Source organism: Balaenoptera borealis, assembly GCF_965194805.1.
Source record: "Balaenoptera borealis genome assembly, chromosome: 8".
NCBI classification, from domain to species: Eukaryota; Metazoa; Chordata; class Mammalia; order Artiodactyla; family Balaenopteridae; genus Balaenoptera; species Balaenoptera borealis.
In genome coordinates, this window is record NC_138865.1 from 73231587 (window position 1) to 73246900 (window position 15314).

The 15314-nt window shown below is 39.3% G+C and overlaps 1 protein-coding gene across 1 annotated transcript in view; it reads left to right on the forward strand.

The window, feature by feature from the left end:
• CFAP95 (cilia and flagella associated protein 95) overlaps window positions 1-15314 on the forward strand; it is a 93344-nt gene that overhangs the window by 20126 nt on the left and 57904 nt on the right. Inside the window, exon 2 of the mRNA XM_082403709.1 lies at window positions 10573-10681. Within this exon, the coding sequence (XP_082259835.1) occupies window positions 10573-10681 (109 nt within the window). The remainder of the gene's footprint in view (window positions 1-10572; window positions 10682-15314) is intronic.

Genomic DNA, 15314 nt, shown 5'->3' on the forward strand with positions numbered 1-15314 from the left:
CCCTAGACAACCACAAATCTACTTCCTGTCTCTACAGATTGGCCTATTCTGGACATTTCATATGAATGGAGTCATATAATATATGTTCCTATGTATGGAATATTATTCTGTTTGTATCTCCCCCTGCCCTTTTCCTTGATTTTTTAGATAGGAGTTTGTCTATTTTGCTTACTTATTCATTTATTCTGTTTTCTAACTTATTTAATTTTGCTTTTATTTTGAATTATTCTATCATTCTGATTTCTTTTGGCTTACTTGTGCTTTTTAATGTTTTTGAATTAGATGTTTCACTTATTTATTTTCATTGTTTCTTTTCTATTGATATAAGTACTTAAAACTTGAATTTTTCTCTGGGTTCTACTTTAGCTATATCCTATGGATTCTTATAAGTGGTATTTCTATTTATTGGTATTTTTGAGAAATTCAACAATTTGTTTGTATTGATCTTTGATTAAAGAGTTGTTTGATGAAGTGCTTACATATTTCCAGATTGAAGAAGAATCTCTTTTTAAATGTGTTATGAATTTCTAGTTTTATTGTATTGCCATTTATATCTTTCAAACATATTGAAATATTTTTTCTTAATTTTTATGAAAGTTCCATGTGCAATTGAAGTTGTGTTCTTTAGGCAGGTCACCAAATAGTGGTTTTACTCTTTCCACATGCAGACCAATTATGTTTACCCATTTACCCAAGGAAAATGACCCAAATTCTATCTAGTCATAGGTCAGAAGTCCAAGATCTCCATATGTTATGCTATTGTTTTTCTACCAAGTCTAGTGTGGCTCTACTTGGTTCAAAAATCTATAAAGCAGAAAATTTTTCTGCTTGGTCTCCATATAACCAATATAAAGTGGCGGGACAGAGACAAGATAACGTAATAAGCACTCCGATTCAGAAAGAGGAAGGATGGAAAGGGCAGTCATTTGTCTATGGTCCTTCTTAAGTCCTGTCAGACAGACATTGTTAGGGAGTACTACATTGGTGTCAGAAATGTTCTTTGCTTAGACCCTGACTCTGTTTTCTGGCAGCATACTTTTCCCATTGTTCTTTATGGCCCTTGGCTCTGCCCTGTGTATCATCTTTTCTTTTCCAATATTCTCTTTGACCACACCTGCAATGAATGTTGTAGAATATGCCCTTCTATGGGTTGTTTTGCTTTTTCAGTTCACCTTTTCTTCCCAGAAGTTTGGGGGCCAAAAGTTATTTTAAGTATTGAACAGTTAAAGGATTTTTAAATGCACACCCCTGGCTTACTTGGAAGTACAATTCTTAAAAGCTTAGTAAGTTTCTTACATGTTTGAATCCAGTTAGTTCCAGCTGCTGGTAACCTCATTCTCCATTCTTTCTAGACAAAGTCCTCAGACTTGCTATATTTCTTTACTTTTTATCCTTGTAATACCTTGACTGTCACTTTGATACTATTGTAGTTATAGAAATCAGAAACCCTGGGAATTTTTTTTTGGCTCTCTCCTTAAGCATATGCTTGCTCCAGTGCAACTTAACTCACTGGGAGGGTCTAACAATAGGATGAACTTTGCTGCCAGGCTGAGCTTTAATGGAACTTTGTCTTGAAAAAGTCTTTTTCAGTTTTCTCTTACTGTTTGAGATCTAAAAGTTGTTGGCCCTTTTAACATTTCAAGGCTCAAAATTTCTGGAATCTCTCATTTCCTTCTATCTTCTTGTAAACTAGACAATTTCCTGAATTTATCTCTCTCTCTTTTTAAAATACTTTGGCAAAACCAATTATCAATAGCTATTTGCATGTAGAACTAACAACTGTCTTCCAGTCTCTTTCCCAATCTCACTAGGTACCTGGTTTGACTCTTAACCTACTGAGGCTATCAAATGTTTGACCTCTCCAGCCTCTGATACCAGCTTCCTATTGTCTTTGCCTGGTCTTTAGCCAGTGCCATGTATTTTAGATTTTTGCTATGATAGCACCCACCCCACATCTGGTACTTATTTTTGTGTTAGAGTAGGCTAGGCTTAATCTATGATAACAAACAGCTCCAAAAATCTCAGTGGCCTAACACATAAAGATTTACTTCCTGCTCACACAGAGTCTGCTTTAGGTTTTTGGTGGAGGGTAGGCTCTCCTCCACATAGATACTCTGGGACTCAGGTTGATTGAGGCTCCAACATCTAGAAAGTCATCAATTGCTCTGGCAGGGGAAAAAAAGAGTTGAGAATTACATAAGAGCTTTCACTGTCTTAGCCCAGAAATGACATATATCATTTCTGCTCATTTTAATTTTATTGGCCAGAGCTAGTCACATGGCCTCACTAAATGCAAGGGAGCTGGGAATTTAACCTCTTATATTCCCAGTAAAAAGGAGAAATTGTATTGGCGAGCATAATATCTATCACATATGGAAGACTTCCTTGTAAAACTCCCCTCCTAGGTTAGCTCCAGGGCTAGACTTTAGTTCCTCTAGCCCCTGAAGCCATTGCCCCTGTGCAATATTAGCAAATATCCCAAGGGCATCAGCAGATTTGGTGTTTTAAAGTTCTATTTACCCCTTTGGTTACAGGCTTTCATCCAAAAATTGGCCTGGAAATTCCCCACTGGATTTTCAGCTCTTAAATACTTTTAATGTGTCAAAATGTAAATATATATATATTCTAGCATTTTCCATTGTTTTCAGTGAAAGAGTTTATCTGCATAACTATGGGAATGTAGTTTGGCTGATGCTCTGAGAGCTCCTACTTCTGGGCAGTCTCACTACTGAGATTTCTTGCTATAGCCTCTTTCTTGTCTCTGCTTCTTCCACTTGTCTTCAGCTGGATCTTGGCTGCTCAAAGTGGCCCTTGCACATGATGTAATCTAGGGATTATACGATAACTTCGCTAAAAATTAGTTTTCTTTTAATTTTTCCATTTCCTTTGCTGCTTTTGAATGATTTCTAGGAAGAAATGGAAAAAGTGCTCATTTGTGTAGCTATATGCATAATGGAAGACTGTTTTAACTATTGATACTATTTATGAAGAAAGGCTTTTTCATTTGTTTCTAATGTGAATAAAATGAATTGCTTTGAAACCACAGAACCTTGTATTATCTACTCAGTACGCATTGCTCATGGATTCATGGAAGTGTGCATTAAAATGGTCCTTAAGCTCACATAATATAATCATTTGATGTTATTCTAGAGTAATTAATTCAAATTATCTAAGCTGGTAATATTAAGACTATAGGGATAGGAGTTTATGCAGGTAATCAGGCATTTGTTTCTTGTTTTGCAGGGGCCAAATTGGTCTCCATGCCATTCATGCCAATATACTGTCAAGGTGTTCTTTGGATAACAGTAATTACTGTTATATAATACACTTTAAAAACTCGGTCTCTTTTTAGTCCTACTGTTCCACCACCCAGAGTGTCTATGGCCAGCCGATGTAAGCTGTTTCTGGAGGGGAGATCAAAGGAACCATAAGAAGTTTCCTAGGATCTTAAGATAATTGAGATCCAGTAGTCAAAACATAGGGTAACAGAATGTCCCAGTCCTGATTTGACCAGGACAATCCTGGTTTCACCACTCCCAGTGTACCTAGTACCTAATTCCCCACTCACAGTGTCCCAGGTGGGATAATCAATTATAGTGTCACCCCATTTAATACATGTTCCTCCAGCTGTTTTCAAAGTCATGTGTTTGGCAGTTAATCATACTGACAACATTTATTTAACATTTCAACTGTTAAGATAGGCTCCCATGCTGTATTCCTTTTGTTTACTCCCAATATTCTCCATAGGGCTTCCTGTTTTTGAAGAGTTTCTTATGAAAAAAAATTCATAATAATGATGGGTCTTATTTACATGCCACTCAATATATGTTGAGTGAAGAAAATAACTTCACTTACCTGTCTCCGTCAAATATTTTTCTTTTGAGTGCAGTTTAGGTTTCAAATTGTGTGGTTTCATAGTTATAGATGCACAGATTGCATACAGCATGAGACACATTGAAAAACAGTGTCCCTCTTCATAAGTCTGAAATGTCACCATTTTTCCCAAGGACGTAAGATTTTCTTTATGACTCTTGCAAATACATCCAAAAGTCTTCATTTGTCAGTTTGATAAATGTGCTGCCAAATAGCATTATCTTGGCATATAAATCATTTGCCTGTGAAATCTTTAAAGAGGATTGTCAAATATTTCTTTGTAGTCTTTGATTCTATTGGTTTTAATGCTTCTAATGTGTCAGGAGATATAGCTGACTCTCTGGGGTAATTTTCTCTTAAAGTCCTAGATAGCAGACGATTATAAAACCTAATGAAAAAGGTATCTTTCTCTTCTCATTTGGCTTAGATTTACCTCAGAAAATAACAATAGCTGACAGAGTAGTTGTGAACTATATTAATAATTCTAAAACTTAAAATTAATATATTCTGCTATCTGGAGTCTTAACTAAACATAATTTTAACATCTTTGAAATTCACAAAGAAAATGTGTCTCTTGTCAAGTAACCAGAAACCAGAATTCGGCTCGATTTTCATTGTTCACATGTCAGATATTGCTCGGATCCACACCCCCTTTGCAATCAGTGTCATGCATATGTATGCTGAGAGTTTTCCCATTCAGCAAGCAGATTTATAATTCCTCTAGAGACAAGTTTTTGTTGCAAAGAACTAGCATCTCTATATGCATAATCACTCCTTTTTTATGTGTGCTTTTGTAGAGAGAGCTGGGATGCTCTTTATTTTTATGGACACATTTGAAAGCCTTTGCTTTCAGCATTTATATTAAGGTGACAGTAACAAAATGTAAGAAATTCAATCACTCAATCATTTAAGATTTAACGAGCATTTACAACGTGTTAGTCTTTGTTAGGCACTGAGATCACAAAGATGAGTAAAAAATGATCCCTGTGTCTAAACGTTCTTAGTCTAATGAAAAGGAAGATTCATTAATGGACAATTATTTTAAAATGTGAAAGGTGGAGAAGTGATAAAGATAATGGTTTCTTTGCAAACCCCCACTTTGCTTCCCCCACTTAGTCATGGGACCACAGAAACCGTAGAGAGTAACTTGGTCTCCTCTCCTGCAAGGAGAATCCTGTGGTCTAACCCCACCTGTCCTCCTCTGGGAACTGGACCACGATGGCTTGGGGCAGCCTGAGGGGAGCTGCAGATCCCTACCTGAGTATGCTCTGGAGTTGTTTGTTTAGTCCTGCAACTCACTTAAGGACTTATATGTGTTCAATCAAGGGGAACTTACAGATTTGATTTGATGTGAAATCATCCAACCCTTATGGTAGGAAACTCAAGCTCCCAAAGGACCCCAGATACAGATCCAGAAAGTGCTTTTCACAAGGCTTTACTTGGGACTATGTTAGGCTGGAGGAGACAGGAAATACAGGAGCTAGAGTGTTCAGGTGATTGTAGGATTGGTGGTGGGGAGTTGTCTAGAATGGGACCTGCTCGTGCTATCTTTGCCCTACTAGATTCTGTTGACCTTAATCCTCTCTGAATCAGTCCAAGTGGCATTTTTGACAGCAGGGTCATGGTTCCAAGCTCCTTTTTATACAGTTGACAGCTCTGATCCTGTCCTGTCAGCCTTTGCCCTGTTTGTAATTCTATTCATATTCATACTATTTCTCCCACAGTACGGTAGAGAAAGCAAATTTCCTTTCTTGTAATTAAGGATGTCTTATGTAAAGATTTCTCTTATAAAGAAATAGCCACAGTGTTTAGCTTTGGGCTTGATAGAGCAAAGTCCTCATCAGAAGCAAGGCTGATTGTCAAGGAAGATTCTGGCCCTGCTGGCAGGAGGCCCTGGAGGCTCTCCTCCCAGCAAGAATGTCAGCCTGTGTCTGCACACCTGACATCAAAAACACAGCTCTTCCTTCAGTTAGTAGCACAGAATACCTATATTCAAGCTGCTTTAGCCTTGAACTGACTGCTGCTATCAAATTCATATCTGGGGAAAATTAATATCTGCAGATCCAGTCTGTAGACTAGACCAGTGTTGGTCAATAATGACCTTTTTTACTAATCCAAGGTGATGTACAAACTGTAAAGACAACGTAGCAATGTAGCAAGGTTTTCATATAGCTAAATTTATTCAGCTTAAAAGACTCTAAGATCGTTTTTACTTTGGTGTTAAAAGTCTCTGTATTAAAGATGATAGATGGTTATTTTATTTTTAATGTTCCTGTCAAGACAAAATGTTGGCAATTTTAGGTTGGTTTTACAAATTTACAAGTGTAAAGTTTTGCTACTCCATGAAATGCTAAGGTTTGGGGACCACTAATCTAAGAATCTGGTACACAGTCATTCTCTAGAGCTTTCTCAACCTTGGTACTTTTGACATTTCGGATCAGATATTTCTTTGTTGTGGTGGCCGTCCTGTGCACTGTAGGATGTTCAGCAGCATTGCTGGCCTCCACCCACTAGATGCCAGTAACAACCCACCCCACCCAGATGCAACAGCTAAAAATGTCTCCAGACACTGGCAAACGTCTCAGGGTGGATTGTAAGGGTATATAGGTGGGGACTGTGATCAAAAAGTTTGAAAGTTACTGTTCTAGAGACATTGTAAATTTTATATCATTATATTCATTATTTTCCCATAAAGAATTTTTATTGCAGTAAATGAGAAGTCATGGCAACCATAAATAAAGGCAGGTAGCAAGGCAAACAAGGCTATATAAAGTGCATATATATATATATAAATAACACCTTGATTATTTTTATTTTTATGTATATATATATATTTGTCTTACAAAGATGCTATAAAACTTAATGGGTATTGACAAAGTAAGAATACCCAACAAAGCATATTGTAGATAGACACAACATTATTATTATTATTTTAATTAATTAATTAATTTATTTATTTATTTTTGGCTGCGTAGGGTCTTCGTTTCTATGCGAGGGCTTTCTCTAGTTGCGGCAAGCGGGGGCCACTCTTCATCACGGTGCGCGGGCCTCTCACTGTCGTGGCCTCTCTTGTTGCGGAGCACAGGCTCCAGACGCGCAGCCTCAGTAGTTGTGGCTCACGGGCCTAGTTGCTCCGCGGCATGTGGGATCTTCCCAGACCAGGGCTCGAACCCGTGTCCCCTGCATTAGCAGGCAGATTCTCAACCACTGCGCCACCAGGGAAGCCCCTAGACACAACATTGTTACACATAATAATATTTGCATTTTTATGTCACTTTTCATTTGAGACTCTCAATCAATTGATTTGTCCTCAGTGTATGATTCTCAGTTCATCTCCGGGAAGCTGAGGCACAAGCCAATGTTCAACTGACATAATAAAGTCAGGGAATAATTAGGCCTCCCATTTCCTTTATAATACACTAATCATTTTTACTGTTATTATATGTAGCAAATACATATTTAGTATATAGTAAATATATATTTTATATTTAATTTTATATTTTACCATTTTTTATATATTTTATAATTTTTTAAACATGTATATTTATTTTTGCTAGGCTGGCAGCCTCTGGGAAGTAGGGGCAGGTCTTCAGCTGTGTATCTCTTAGAGCCTGCAGACTGTGGGCACATCATTTGTGGGCAGCTAGCAGGCATTAGGGAATGCCAACTGCATTAGCTCAGTCCTCCAAAGTTTATTATAGATTCATGTTTTAGTGCTGGGCTTTTGGCTGTTATCTGAGATTGTGGTAAGAAAAGGAACATGTCTGCATGTTTTGTCATCATCTAGTTATAATACAACTTAAAATACATGATGGGATAATCAGGCTGCATTCTGACTTTCATGGACACTAATTATCTTTGCCTCCATGGGCCTCTTCCTCCATTAAAAAAAAGTTTAAAATGATAGTTTATGACTGCTTTGGTATAAAGATGGATATAATTCAAACTGGATTATATTCTTTTTTTTTCTGATTTGAAAATGATTAAAACACTCTCCTGGGCCCCTAAAAGTATCACAAGCCCTGGGCACTGTGCCTACAGTGCCTAAAAAAGAGGTGGGGGAGTAGCATCGACATATATACACTACCAAACGTAAAATAGATAGCTAGTGGGAAGCAACCGCATAGCACAGGGAGATCAGCTCGGTGCTTTGTGACCACCTAGAGGGGTGGGATAGGGAGGGTGGGAGGGAGACGCAAGAGGGAGGGGATATGGGGATATATGTATATGTACAGCTGATTCACTTTGTTATAAAGCAGAAACTAACACAACATTGTAAAGCAATTATACTCCAATAAAGATGTTCAAAAAAAAAAAGAGGTGGGCCCTGGAGATAATACATTGAAATGTTAACTGGTGCTTTCCCCTTCACTCCAATGCTCCTAGCGAGATATTCTGGATGTATTGCCTCAGGGAAGAATGACCCAGCAGGCAGCAAAAGAGCCAAATTCTTGGCTTTGAGTTCAAAAGCTTAGGTTTTAGGATTACACCATAGATTTGGAAGAACAGATGAAGAGCTGGGCTGCCCTCTCCCACAGTAGATGAAGAGTCCATGGACTGAAGATGGAGGAGGCCAGAGAAGTTGAGAACATGTGGATTTGTCTGGGATCCCCAGTTTGAATTAAGACTTTGGAAATCCTAGAGCAGATGGGACCTATCACTGCCTAACCCTTCATTCCCAGGGTAGTGTTTTCAGGGCTGTTGAAATGTGGGGCTCTTGTGTCCCCCAAGCCTAGTGTGGTGGGGACATGAAACAAGTGCCTTCTTGGTGGTCCAGGCAAACAGCTCAGGGACAGGATCTGCGTTTCCAGGAACCCTGGTTGGAGAGGGGCACAAAAAGGTTTTTGGTGGGGTGGATAGTGGCACCCTTATGGCAAAGTACCAGTCTGTGTAGACTGTGTGGCAGGAATAGGAGGGCATAGCAGAGATCTGCACGGATCCATAACGGAAGACCACAGGAGAATGAGGATGTTTCCACAGATGCCAGCAAGGAGATATGATGACAACAAAGATGGATTCTTGCCATTGTGGTATCACATGAACTCTTTAGAGTTGGAAGGGACCCAGAATTGACCAAGATTAACTTTTTTCCACCTGGAAATATGAGCACTTGGAAAAGAAATTAAGTACAATTATGGAAAAGTTAAGTTGCAATTCTTGTACACCAGAATTTTTTGAAGCTGGATTAGTATTCACTGTACATAAGTTTATATGGTTCTTTACAGTATTTGAAGGACCTTCCGCCTTTAATTTTTTTCCTTTTAACTCTTATAAAAATCTTAAAAGGAATTGGTATAATTTCTGTCCTCATTTTACACATGTGAAAATAAAAGCACAGAAAAATTAAGTGACTTCCCCCAAGGTCACACAGCTAGGACCTGGCTGAGCAATGACTCAAACCCATGGCCCCGTACACTCTATTACTCCTGGTTCTTAATGTTCAATATTTCCCCAAAGAACTTCAGTGAGGGCTTTCTCTCAGGCTCTCAAAAAATGGTATGGTACCAAAATACTCTTAGTGTTTAGCAATTAATGCTCAGGCGTGAGGAGGACAGAAGGCTCACATGCTGGGCTCCCTCTCTGCTGTGTTCTTTGCAGAGCTCTGCTTCCATGCTTGGAGGTGGGGAGGTAAGTGTATAATCTGAATGCAGTGTGGGGGCCCAGCTCCACTGCAGTGGGATTAGGTGGGGGGTCAGATCCTAAAGGGTTTTCTAACTTGGAGGCTGGGTGCCCCATCCAGGTTAGTGCATACTGTTCTGCTTCTATAGTCCTGTGCCCACACTTACCACACTGTAGATTCTTCTTGTTTAATTGCCTGTCTCTCTCCAGACTACGAACAACTGAAGGCAGGGATTACATCACACTTACTCCCCATTGTATCCCTTAGCAAAATGCCTGGCATGTAATAGGTACTTTAAATATTTGCTGAATGAATGAACAGATGGGTGTATGGATGGAAGAATTCTTGGGTACCTCAGTGTCCCTCACATAGTCCTAGCCCTGTATCCCTTGATAGCAAAGCATCTTTTGATGGGTGTTTGGGTTCAGCTTCCTTTATCTCACCCAAGAAAGCTTTGTGAAAATAGCTACTTCGGTTGCGGGCCACCTCACCTCCTTTTTCCTTTCCTATCCCCAAATCCCTCCTTTATTATTATCCAACCACCCTTTCAGTCAAGATGTTCAGAATATTTTTTTCCTCTTTCATCTACATGTTTTAAGAACTGTTTTTCCTTTAGACCCTCTTTAGGAGCAGGAAGCACTGTTATAAATCCATATGAGTAAATATTTTGCTCTCGTTTTGAAAAAAAATTGTAATTAAAATTCATGGTAGAAAAATTTCTGAAGTGGTAAGTTGCCTTTCTAATATACTACATGTCTTATTTTAGAATTTATTTCAGTAACTAATCTACATTATTAAATAAGATTCACTTCATTGGAGTCACTGAATAATTACTGTGTTGGATAAGTATTGTTTTCGTGATACTATTAGTTTTATCACATGTGCTAAATTGTTTTTAGGAAGTAGCCTCAGCATTACTTGAAAAGAGATGGGAAATACATGTCCCAAATCCAGTAAATTTATTATTAGAACAAGGTCACAAATATAGTAAATTTTCATTGCATCATTTTTACAACATTCAAATGCAATACATGATAAATAAGGTTTATCCCTTAACAGATTCTAATTTTTTTCTTAAGGCACCGTGACAGAGAAACTTATCCCAAAGATTATGATATAGAGGGTCCTGAAGAAGTAAAAAAACTGTGTAATTCAACATATTGGCGACTTGGAACCAACGAACCCCCAGTAAGTAGTAGCTACTAATTTAAGTCCGGAATCTTCCTCCTAGTAAAACATGAAAAAGTAGAGGGAGGAGCACTTTGTCAGTACTCCTCTTAGCTGTGTTAGTAATTTAGGCAGGTGACCTAGCCACTGTGTGCTTCAGTGACCTTACCTGTAAAATGGGCGCACTTCATAAGTTTATTGGAAAATTAAATAAAATAAAGCAAATAAAGTGCTTAACTCAATGCCTGGCACATAGAAAGTGCTCAAGAAGTTATCATTATTGTTATGATGCTGTTGCTGCAGCTGCAACATCTTGCTAGATGTCTCCACTAAGCTTCACCATCACCCTGTGAAGTAGGTGTTATTATCTCTATTTTACAAATGGGGAGAATCTCCTAGAGGTTAAGTGATTTACTCAAAGTCACCCAGCCAGGGAGTGGAAGAGTGAGAGTCTGAACCCAGTTCTTTGGGTTTCAGATCTTTTGTACTTGTCTTAAGGGGATAGAATTGTGAGTAATTTAAACATGCTGTTATTATTCTCATAACATTTGTACAACTAAGTTACAAAAGGAGTATCCATTGCATAAGTACTTCCTATTTGAATTGCTGTGGGTGGGTTACTCCTTGGCTATTTAGGTGTCTGCTCAATCAGTGTGCAGGAACTCAACTCCCTAAAGACTCCCAAATTGTGTCCTACAATGTCAAGAGTTTTGGGACTAGTTGAAGACTCAGTTCAACCTCATAGGATGGCCTTGGGGCCTGAAGAGCTGGTAATTTGACAGGGATGGATGTGAATGTGTTGAGAAGACTGGGTTTGTATATCATATTTTGCCCCCAAAAGGCTGGGCTACTTTGAAAAAGGGTGAGCCTAGGAAGATCCATAATTCTACTTTGGGAATGGTTCTAGAAAATTCTCTGTTCTCCAGGGTGATGGGAATGAATGAGCTTAGCAGAGTCCATGCTGTTTCCTCCCTTCCTGTTATAGTTTACCATAGACAGAGAACAATAAGGATAGCCTGAAAAATGGGGATTTATTGTAAAGATACGGCTGCCTGGATATGGAACGAGGACACTTGTAGGAACCAAGATGGCTCTAAAGCAAGACATTCTCTCTCTCTCTCTCTTCTCTCTATCTGACACACACACACAATCTCTCTTGGCATCTCTGTTTCTCTCTGCTCTGTTCTCCTTTTGTCCCACAGCTTAAATCTCAGGGGCATTCTGATGGTTTCCTCAGTTTCCACCCTGCCTTCTTGCCTTTGCACCAGGCTGCCTAATTGGTCATTAGCCAGCACATGGATGGAGCTCTAGAGGCCAATGCCCAACTCAGAAAATAACCACGCTGCCCTGCTCTCCCAAACCCAGCTTACCCTTGCTTTCTTGAGCATGGTGAGGACAAGAACAAGTTGGGCAAGGCAGGCGTTGCCTGGCATGCACTTAGCATCTTTGACCCTTAAAAACATTTATTTTTGATAAGTGAAAATCTTCTTGGTCTCTGGATTGTGGGAGGAAGTGAGATGAAGTGAAATATGAGGTGTAGGAACCTCAAATATTCATTCCTTGTATTCCATGCATTGTAGCAGTTAAGCCTTAGTTTAATAGAGGATGTATAAATAATATTTACCTTCTTTATGACTTTCATTCATAGTCATTGAAACCTTGTCCTTCCTCTACCAGGTTTACGGTGTGTATTAGATAGGAATGTTAATGAACCAAACTTGGATCCGCTTCCCAACATGCAGCAAAGTCAAAATTCAGTTTGAAAATAGAGACAGGATTTTGAAAAAGGTGTGCTGTAAGTCTCATCTGCAAACCCCCTTGGGTTCCTGGTGAAGTTATAGATATGAGGCTCTGGTGATCTGTCTGAAGCAGCAGAGCAGAAAGAGAGGAACTAGCTACATATACATCAGTGGTGGGGCAAGGATAAGTGAGTACTCAGGCCCAGATGTGGCACTGGGGGATCAGATATGGGCCATGTAAAAGAGAAAGATGACAGGGAGCCATTTTAGAGCCTGCCCAAGAGCACCTCATGTAGGGATGGAACAGGGATCGACTGTATTCCTATGGGCTAAGACAGGACATTTAAGTGCAGAAATTGGCATCCTGTACCACAGAACATAGCATTGAATATTCCCAGAAAGACTCTCAGCTTCTATTAGAACACCCTAGGAATGTCAGCTTTGAACGTCCTTCAGTGCCAGACAGGGTCAGACACAGACACGCCCAGAGGAAACCAAAACAAGATTACATATCCACTTTTCCTGCATTTGCTTCTCTCCTTCCTCATGTCCCCTCACCCTCATCTTAAACGCTCAAGGAGCCAGAAGGAGTTGGTGTATAAGGAAGAAGTCCAAGGGGGACAATTGGGAGGAAGCCAACTGAAGCAGGCCAGACTAAAACATGCCCAAGGTGGAGGAATGAGAATCTTTCATTTTAAATGAAGTTTTGGCTAGTACATGGGACTGGGCATTTTACTTACCTCAAAAAGGCTCTTCTTGAGACAGAAGTAACAAGAAGGTTTTTATCAATATATTATCTGAGAGTGACCAGAAAAGTCCTGGAGCCTGTCCTATATTTCATCAAAGAACATAAAAAAGAATAAGACCCTCCAAGTAACTATGAATGGGCAGCGATGGAAGAAGAATAGATTTGTTTTCTAATTGTACCTACTTACAAGTCCCACTTGTTCAATGAGCCAGTTGCCCATTTGTGTGTAAAACAGAAGTCTGTTCACATCTCTCTATCCCTTTCCTTTACTTTAGTTTTCTTCATGGCACTTCAATGACTGGACATACTTAAGACTTTTTAGTTGTTAATTGTCTGTCTCCCCCTACTAGAATACAGGCTTCATGAGAGAAGGGACTTTGGTCTGTTTTGTTCTCTGCTGTATCTCCAGTTCCCAGAATGGTGTCTGACACATAGTTGGCGCTCAGTAAATATTTGTGGAAGGAAGAAAGGAAAGAAGACTGTATTTAACAAACATGTATTAAGGTCCTGTTATTTTGTTAAGTGCTGGGATAAGAAATGTGTGCCAAGTTACCACGCTGAGTGCTGGGGTAAGAAACATAATTCAAAGCAAGGTCACTGTACATCAGGAATTCACAGACTTATGGGGTTAATGGGTGCCTACAACCACAGTGGCAGTGTGCATGATGGATGATATGACACGGAGAAGATCAGGATGCTGTGAGGGGCACTTGAACTGAAATGGATTGATGGGAGGGTCAAGGATGACTTCCTAGGGAATTCCCTGGCGGTCCAGTGGTTAGGACTCTGTGCTTTCACTGCCAAGGACCTGGGTTTACTCCCTGGTTGGGGAACTAAGATCCCACAAGCTGAGTGGTGGTGCAGCCAAAAAAAAAAAAAAGATGGCTTCCTAGTGGAGGTGACCACCGTGAAGCTCCTGAGGTGAATGTTTAAAGGAACCATCTGTTGGTGGAATCTGGAAACATACTACCTAAATTTCAGTAGTGGCATAATCGAATTCCTACCCCAGTGGCCCCTCAGGCTTCAGGAGGCTGAGTGGGACCATGGATTCACAGCAGAGCAGTAATTTAATTCAAGCCACTGGAGTTTCTCTGATTGTCTTATTAGTCCACGTGATTATGGGAAATAGTGTTTTAAATTCCAATATTTTGTTTTGGTATTTTATTTGGACTTTATTGATGTACTACTTAGCTATAACAGAGTGAGTCCCATGCAAAATAAATGATCAAGAGTACTTTTATCATTGTTTCTTCATTTGTAAAGTTCCTCACCCATGGACCCTCACGGCACTACCAAAGGCCCTGTCACAATGGCTTACGTAAGGGCACTTCTGAGGAAGTGCTGCATATTGAATCCCATAAACTCAGAAGGATTAAATACAGAGCAGATTTGATGCTGTGTCATAGAAGGTGAGAAATTTTAGATATAAAGGAACAAAGAGGAACTTGAGAAATTTCATTAAACAGATTTTTCTTATACAGCTTATGGATCAATGCCAAGGCATTTTTGGAACTAACAGGACAACACTGATGAGCAAATTAGGCTAATATAAGTTTTAACAGCATCACAGTCACTTTGGACTTAAAAATGACAAATAAATGAAAAAAGTGTGCTAAAAGTGTACAAATGTGTGCTAACATTCATTTTATGAATAGATGAATACCTAAGTAGGTCTCAAATATGAGCTGTTTTAGTGGATGAAAATACAACATTTAAAAATTAGTGACCCTAGCAGGACAGGAATATAGACACAGACGTAGAAAATGGATGTGAGGACACGGGGAGGGGGAAGGGTAAGCTGGGACGAAGTGAGAGAGTGGCATGGACATACATACACTACCAAATGTAAAACCGATAGCTAGTGGGAAGCAGCTGCATAGCACAGGGAGATCAGCTCGGTGCTTTGTGACCACCTAGAGGGGTGGGATAGGGAGGGTGGGAGGGAGACACAAGAGGGAGGGGATATGGGGATATATGTATATGTATAGCTGATTCACTTTGTTATAAAGCAGAAACTAACACACTATTGTAAAGCAATTATACTCCAATAAAGATGTTAAAAAAATAATAAGAAAAATTTAAAAAAATAAAAATTAGTGACCCTAGAAGGCATATAATTATAATGGACCAGAGAAATTCAATTATCATTTACCTAATTGGTTCAGGT